Below are 7,525 nucleotides of genomic sequence, written 5' to 3'. Positions count from 1 at the left end.
ATAAGCTGAATCAGGAAAAAAGAAGTTCGACAAACTAACATTTGCATCAGTATCCATTATAAAAAGCCTCTGTCTTGATGGCAAGATACACACAAGATATACCGCAGACTTGTCATTTTCTCATGCTCTTCACACATCTCTCTGCTAGCCATACCCCCCCCAAGACATGTTTATTTTTTTCAATTTTTTTTTCAGTGACAATAACATGAATTTTTAGCAAATATGCATCTACTCTGATACAGCATAGAAGTATCGTATTTATCTGAATCTAAGCCAAACACGATTCTAAGCTTCGAAATTCGGAAGGGCGGAAAATTTAAAACTTTCCTTGTAAGCAAGACGACAGAGATAAATATTAACAGCCACTTAAGGAAAATAGCATTTATAAAACATATCTAACAAAAGCAACGGAATTGTCCAAGCTCATTTGCCGTCGACGTTGCTGGGATCATTGTTTTCATCGTCGTCACTGAGCTCTTTGTAGCTGTCTTTTTCATACAGCGCACAACCTTCAGTGCCATCAAGTGCACTTGAAATGTAGCACTTTCTAAATGCACGCCTAATCAGGTTTTCTGGGATGTCATCCCAGACAGTGGCAATTTTTAATTTTTTTTTCCCCAGTGGCGTACATTCGCCTGCCTTGTGCACGCTGAAGTTTCTACTGGCTTAGAGGTTAGACAACCATGCTGCCGCCAGCACAACTTTTTAGCCGCCAGCACAACTTTTCAGTTGAATGTAGTACAGCAGTGACACTGCTTTCTCGGTGCTGTAAAAGCGAATGTCAAAAAAAGAAAATGAACGAGCTTGCGCACTCACATAGCATGCACCCAAAGCGATCTAAACGGTGTCATTTTTCCTGTGCTTTGATCAGCTGCCCAGCAGATTGTGATAGACACAATGTCTTTGCACGGTGGCACGAGCGGGGTGGCATTTTTTTCATTTTAATGGCTCTTAACAAAATCCTTTAAGCCGAACCTGGAGTTTCGCAACTCATGTTTGTTAACAAACTATCAGCATGGATTCAAATAACTACGGCACTACAGATGCAAGAAGAAGCGCTATAAATTACGGTAAAACAGTGGGGGGGGGGGAAACGAGATAAGAAAGACTGAACAGGCACTGCCAGTCCAGTGTTTCTTTCTTGTCTAATTTTTTTTTGCGCTGTTTTCACCTAATGAAGCTCCACATAACCAACAAGCTCATAACCTTTTAAAGCAATATCCAAAATCAGTTCTTTTCCAGTTTTTCGACTTGATCACTGTCCCCATTTTCCAGAAAGATTTTGTTTTGGCACTACTACAAGTGCATTAGATATCAACTAATTATGGCTCACTTGTGCACAGGTCTTGGTAAGGATGAGTGTGGCAAGTGCACAGTAGTTGCCATAAAAAACACGCCAAAGAACACGGAAGAGTGATTGCTCAGCTCCACACCACTCTTCTTGAAGTTCCTCTTGTGATGGCTGCACTACAGGTTCCAGTGATGCAAGTAGGCGAGCCGCTTTGCCTTCGAATGATTTCCCTGAAAGGGAACATAGATGGATTGAGTAAGCACAACACTTGGTCATGCAATGGTAATCGTAATCCACCTAAGGTGTCCGACTCTGCACTGTGAATGTGCTTTGGGAGATAGTTCTGTGCATCTCTCAGAACTAGGGGTGTGCAAATACTTGAATACCAGCAAATCGAACCAAATAGTGAAGGTTCAAATAATTCAATTTGCAAATTGCATATCTACTAACTGATTTTTCAAATATTCAGTATATTCGGAGAAGCACCCAGAGTAGTCGGTGCCTTGATGTGCACAGCCTTTTTACAGCGTGTGGTCTCAGTCGGTACAAGGCTCATTGATCAGCAGGACCGATCCAAGCGATAACGCAATGAAAGAAAAGGAACGGTGACAAAAGCAGTGCTTATTTGAAAAAAAGTGCACAAGCATCTGCGAAGATTGGACTGATTACTGTAGTCGCCAGAAGGGACGCGAATTGTATGAGATGTGTGTTTGCACACATACATTCACGCAGTACGAAGCCTTCTGTCCACACAAGAGTTTAACTCTTTCCTTATCACGGCACTAGGCATCGATCACTGGTCACCGAAGTTCTTGAGCGCCTATTTTAAAAAACACGCTGCGCTCTTGGACTCGTAGCGCCATCTCAGTGATTGTACACAAAGTAGATTTTTTGTTTCTGCGCGGTTCACATTTTTACCGCGTGGTGGGGATTTTCAAAAGGCGCGCGAGCTCCACGGTTGAGGCGCACTTCAGCGGTGTGATGGCGTCGGCATCCGGTACCGCACGCGCTTGAAAGAAAGCAGTTTTGCTTGATCCCAACGATCCTAGAAGCAATCTTTTGGACTTTTCGAGCAGTGATGACAACATCGATGTTGCATCATAGGAGTTTAGTTCGGATGAGGACTCTTCAGCAGATCAGCCTGGAACATCAGCTGTTACCCGCCGGCAAGTTTCATTTTCGCCTCCGTTTTGTTTATATTGATATATACAGCCGGTTCAATTGCCCTGTTGATGTCCAAACTATTATTTTCTTTATTTATGGTGTGTCCGCTTCATTTGGACAAGATGCGCTGCATCAGTTTCGGCCCCAGAGAGATCCAGGCATTGACCTCGAGATGACCCTCCTTGGGGTCCAAAGCGGCTGGCGAGAACTCTCTATTTTTTTCGCGTGTCCTTTACGGCGGAGGTCGTTTATGCTATGAACACCAACAAATATGCACAGACGCATATACTTGACAATCCGACGTAGAGAATTTTTTTTCGCTGAATATATAAGTCTATCATGAGGAAAGTTTGCCGTGAATTTCATTAATTATTTGTGTTTGGTAATTTTTATTACGTATTTTGTAATTACTGTTTCTTTTCCGAAATGTACTTTTGAATTGTGCGTTTAGTACTCGCATATTTGTATATAATATTATGCTGTAAATTGATCTTTTTCTTAAAAAAAAAATCGTAAGTAGGACCAATCAAGGACTTGAATGTTTCACTATGCATCATGTAATTTTTCTTAACTCAAAGAGTTCTTTATCTACGGGTATATTTCTTTAAAGAAATGTTGCCAGGGGATATATCAACAATTTATTTATTTTGGAATTTCTCTAAAAAATTTTTTGCCAGAGATGTTACTTCTTAGCGAAGTTTTTTTGAAAATTTTTGGGGTTTCTTTTGTTTAAGAATCTCTTTATGCAAATAAAATTTTTTGTATTTTTTTAAAATAAATATTATTTGAAATGACATTCATTTAGCTTAACTTTTATATACTGCATGACACTGTAAACTTATTGGCTATTGCATAAAAAAATTCCTAACTCAAACATAGAAAAAACAGCCAATTTCCCCGTAAGGAAAGATTTGAGCGTACAGACGAACTCAATACGCATGCCCGCGGACCCCAATGCCATTTCAACAGCAGTCAGTCAGGACATTACGCCTAATCGGTGCTACTTCGTAGGGTGTAGGTGACTAAAGGTACAGTTTGATGTAGAATCAATGCTGATCTATTCAAAACAGCCGCACAGTACTTGAAAAGGCGACAAACTGCCTCACCAATGAAAGCGAGTGTACGGGATGGCATCAAGGTTGCTCATGGCAGCCACCTTTGCGACACACCGTACGATGGCCTCTCGTTCCTGACGCCATTCGTAGAAGCACATCAGCCCTTTTATTGCGATAGCAATTATATGGACACTTCAACCGGATTTCTGCCGTCGACGTTGTCGTCGCCGTGAGGTTCCGTACAGATTCCAAGGGCGATGAAATCGCCGCTGCGCGCCGTATGCGCGAGCGAAAGCGCGCGCTATCACGGAGGGCGAACGCACGGCGGAAAGCAAACGCGACCGTCGCGCGAAAGGCCGTGGGGATATAGGAGGGAGGGACGCGGAGCGGCGCTGTGCTCCGGAACCAAAGGCGTATCTTGCCACTCAATCTCCCACGCGAAAGCAAGAAACAGGAAGAGGGGGGAGGGGGGGGAGCAGCTTCTCCTCTGCCAACAACTTCTCCGCTGCCCTTTGCCCGGCGGTGCCGGTCGCCTGCACCGTCTCTTATCTCCACACGGCTCTGACCTTTGTATGCGCTGTGCATTTGCCGCTCAGTTTCCGTTGAAGCGATAGACCACGCGAACCTGCGCTTGCTGCCAGTGTTTTGAAAGTCGTTGGCTGCAGTCATTCAGTGTGATCTATTCATGTTTGTTTGTGCGCGCTGACACCACGATTGTTAATTCAGTAAGTAAGCCAATGTGTCCAAGTTTATGCAGCTGATAAAACTACTATCCCTACTCCGAATAGCTCTCTACTAATTTGCTATCGGAATCGATGCTTCGCCTTTCGGGCGAAACTGCGACATTTTTTTCGGTGGCTTTCAACAACCTCTCACAAGATTAGCTTTAGGTTTATACGGTGGGTGCGAAAGTGTCACGCGACTTGTGCGCCAACCACCTGGCTGCAGACATCTGCGCGGAGGGACACTGAGGGAATGGTGAGGGTTTGCCTTGCAGAACTTGGCATGACCCTTCTGATGTAGAGGCCCTTTGACAGGTGGCAAATGATGCTGAACCCAACAATGAAAAGGCCTCTGCTCTTTGACGTTGGCACAATCGTGGTCGACCCGCGCAGCCCCAACGATGGTGACAGGCTAAGCGGTGATCGAGCTATGTGATGTGTGGTCCAAGCTTTCGTCTGTTGCGCAGATTGATATGCAAACCCACATCCCTATATTTACATTCCATAAAACAAAGATCTACTATTAAACTAAAAATTTCATAGGATAATCAGTACAACATAACTTCACTACTTCAGCTTCATAGGGAAAAAGCACTTCATTCTATTCAACAGACGTTCTATTATTAAAATATATATAGATAAATTTTTCAGACCTTCACATTGAACTGAGCTGTAATCAGCACTGTATACTAATTTGCTATTCCCTTTAATAAAAGTAGACCATACTGTACATTTTGAGTCACAGGTACCTAAGTTACTGATAGCTTGCAACATTCTTGTTATGCAATGCTAGTAGACTACCTAGCATGTGCAGCACCGTGTTTCTGGCACAAAACTTGTAAGCAATAAACTTCGTGATAAATTTTCTGATAATAAATATTTGGCTTTTTTTTTCTTGATTTGATTCCATATTCGATTTGAAATTTACTAGTCATATTCACACACCTCTACTGATAATGCTGTGCCAATGAAAAGAATGAGAAAGGCAGCCAACCTGACAAGCTGTTGACAGTCATTTGTGTTGGTTTGTCTTGGTCTTTCTCAGAGCTGTCACTTTTTTTGCTATTTGTGCGTGTGCTGTCATTGCTATCTTCACCACTTGCTTCATTCCCACTGTCCATGGAAATCTGCTTCTGCATCTTGCGTTGTTCAGATGACTCCCTTTCTTCCTTGAGTTTTGCTTGCAGCCTTGCCTTCACAGAATCCTAAGGTAATATAGAAAGCACGTCTATGCAGTGAACTAAGCAGCAACATACAGCTACCATGAAAAGTAAACGGAGCACAATTCTGCAGCTAAACAGCATACATGCGCCACACGACAAAAATGATACATATGGTGGGCTCATGCGCAAGCACAAGGCCACCACAGCTTCCCATTTTCATCAGACCACAGGCAAATGCTTTTACGGCGCAACAACACACTCAATATACTTTCTGTGCTGCTTCTACACCTGGATGCAAATGTTCTCAGAACCTAAAAGCTGCAGGTTAAACTAAAATTAAATTATGGGGTTTTATGTGCCAAAACCAGGATCTGATTATGAGGCACGCCGTAGTGGGGAATCCGGAAATTTGGACCAACTGGGGTTCTTTAACGTGCATCTAAATCTAAGTACACGGGTGTTCTCGCATTTCGCCCCCATCGAAATGCGGCCGCTGTGGCCGGGATTCAATCCCGCGACCTCGTGCTCAGCAGCCCAACACCATATCATTGAGCAATCATGGCGGGTTCAGGAAAAATTGTTTCTCATAACCTGGCTGTGCAGCATGGAACTTTAAAGGTTTCAGCACTAGGCTATTAAGCAATTTCATTTTCTCATGCCTAGTGTGTTCTGCTAAACTTTTGCAGTTGACAGCACAGACTGGCATTAGCAGAGAGGAAGATTGGAGCAATTCTCATGAAACTATTTCGTTGAAGAATATGAAATTCTATTACACATCTACAGGTTTTGCATGATTAATACTGATACTGTTTTGACATCACATCGCTTGACATGACATTTTTTTTTTAACAGACACATGGGCTCTACAAATATAGTACTATCATATTTTAAGTGACAGAACCAACACATATCTAGAAGAGAGAGAACTACAGTATCCTTCAACCTCACCAAGTGGAGGTAGCAATGTGATCCACATGGCTCAGTGTCCACCTTCATATCACAGCTTTTCCGCTTGTACTGGCTTGGTGCTGGATGGAATGCTGAAAGGAACCAACTAATATTGACATGTGTAAAGAGTGAGGAGCACAGAGCAAAATAGACAGGAGTGCCGACCATTCTTTTGCTGCAATACATATAGAACAGCACCCTAAAACCACACAGACGAAGAATTTTTTTTATGCTTGCTTTTTCTTCTCATCGTCTATCTACCTTGCATTTTCCTAATGCTTTATCGCTCCTTTCAGTATTCACTAGGTATTCTTACTAAATTCGTGTACTGCTTGTGGCCAAGGCAAGACTTGAAAGCATAAAAAACCTTACAAGTTACAAGAAAAAGTCCCCACAGGACTGCACCTGTGGCACAGAATGCTTCTACATTTCCTCTGGCGTTTGACTTTTCTGTCATCATGCGAAACATGGTGGCATCGTGGCACATTCTTCAGTTGTCGTTTACGAAAGCCAAAAGACATGACAGCTTATTTTTGAGCCAATATAGTAAAGTGCCAATTAGCAACAATAGGAGAGTTTTAACAGCATGATGCCTCAGTGAGGCAGCTGGGTCAGTCAGTGTGGCAGTGGTGCCAAAGGACCATAAGCAGGAGCGAATAGCAAGCAGGACACAAGTGCTTACGTGTGTGTATATCTGGCTATGCATGTATTATATTGTTTGACAAATGCAAGGACTCACTTTTTCATTAAAGGGGCCCAGAACAACTTTTTAGCAAAGTGGAGAAAGGCATTTCAAGTGAAAATAGGCTATTTCAGAAATACTTTGCTGCAAAAAGTACTTCAATGCGTTCAGCAGAAGCGGAATTGTTGACAATCAAACACAGCCTCCGCTGTGCTCGTTCCTTCTTCAATGCCTTGCACTGCGAAGGCGGAGTGGGGCGTGGCCAGAAAATGTCACCATGGCGCACAGTTCAAATTTCATCTGGGATGTAAGCGAAACGTAAGCCAAATGCGGTTGTCCTGAGGAAGCCACAGTGCGCTTAGCCAATGGACTCGTGGTGGCACCCCGCAGCAGCTGCGGTGTAGCCGACTGCAGCGACCAATTGCAGCTGCGTATGGGAATGCGCTTTATTACGAAATAAAGCATCCAGAAGAGAGGTGCAGGCTTCTGTTTGAAAAGAG

At 43.2% G+C, this 7,525-nt stretch overlaps 1 protein-coding gene across 1 annotated transcript; it reads right to left on the bottom strand.

The window, feature by feature from the left end:
* Window positions 1-1,303: 1,303 nt before the first annotated feature.
* Window positions 1,304-7,054, bottom strand: LOC119437648 (histone-lysine N-methyltransferase EZH2-like). Its single transcript, XM_037704644.2, has 3 exons — window positions 6,344-7,054; window positions 5,227-5,437; window positions 1,304-1,521 (listed from the first exon to the last, which is right to left on the bottom strand). Exons 1-3 carry the CDS (start codon window positions 6,527-6,529, stop codon window positions 1,319-1,321), a joined length of 600 nt encoding a protein of 199 aa, XP_037560572.2. The 5' UTR covers window positions 6,530-7,054; the 3' UTR covers window positions 1,304-1,318.
* Between the last annotated feature and the right edge of the window lie 471 nt (window positions 7,055-7,525).

The sequence above is a fragment of the Dermacentor silvarum genome, chromosome 1 (genome assembly GCF_013339745.2).
Source record: "Dermacentor silvarum isolate Dsil-2018 chromosome 1, BIME_Dsil_1.4, whole genome shotgun sequence".
NCBI lineage: Eukaryota > Metazoa > Arthropoda > Arachnida > Ixodida > Ixodidae > Dermacentor > Dermacentor silvarum.
This window is presented reverse-complemented; position numbering and strand designations above follow the sequence as displayed.

What these genes read in the sequence shown, in the direction of transcription:
- LOC119437648 (XM_037704644.2), bottom strand. Translation starts at nt 6,529, where the DNA reads ATGTATTGCAGCAAAAGAATGGTCGGCACTCCTGTCTATTTTGCTCTG. An exon ending in CACATTGCTACCTCCACTTG is followed by an intron (nt 5,438 to 6,343) that starts GTGAGGTTGAAG and finishes ATATTACCTTAG; the next exon opens with GATTCTGTGAAGGCAAGGCT. An exon ending in GACTGTCAACAGCTTGTCAG is followed by an intron (nt 1,522 to 5,226) that starts GTTGGCTGCCTT and finishes GTTCCCTTTCAG; the next exon opens with GGAAATCATTCGAAGGCAAA.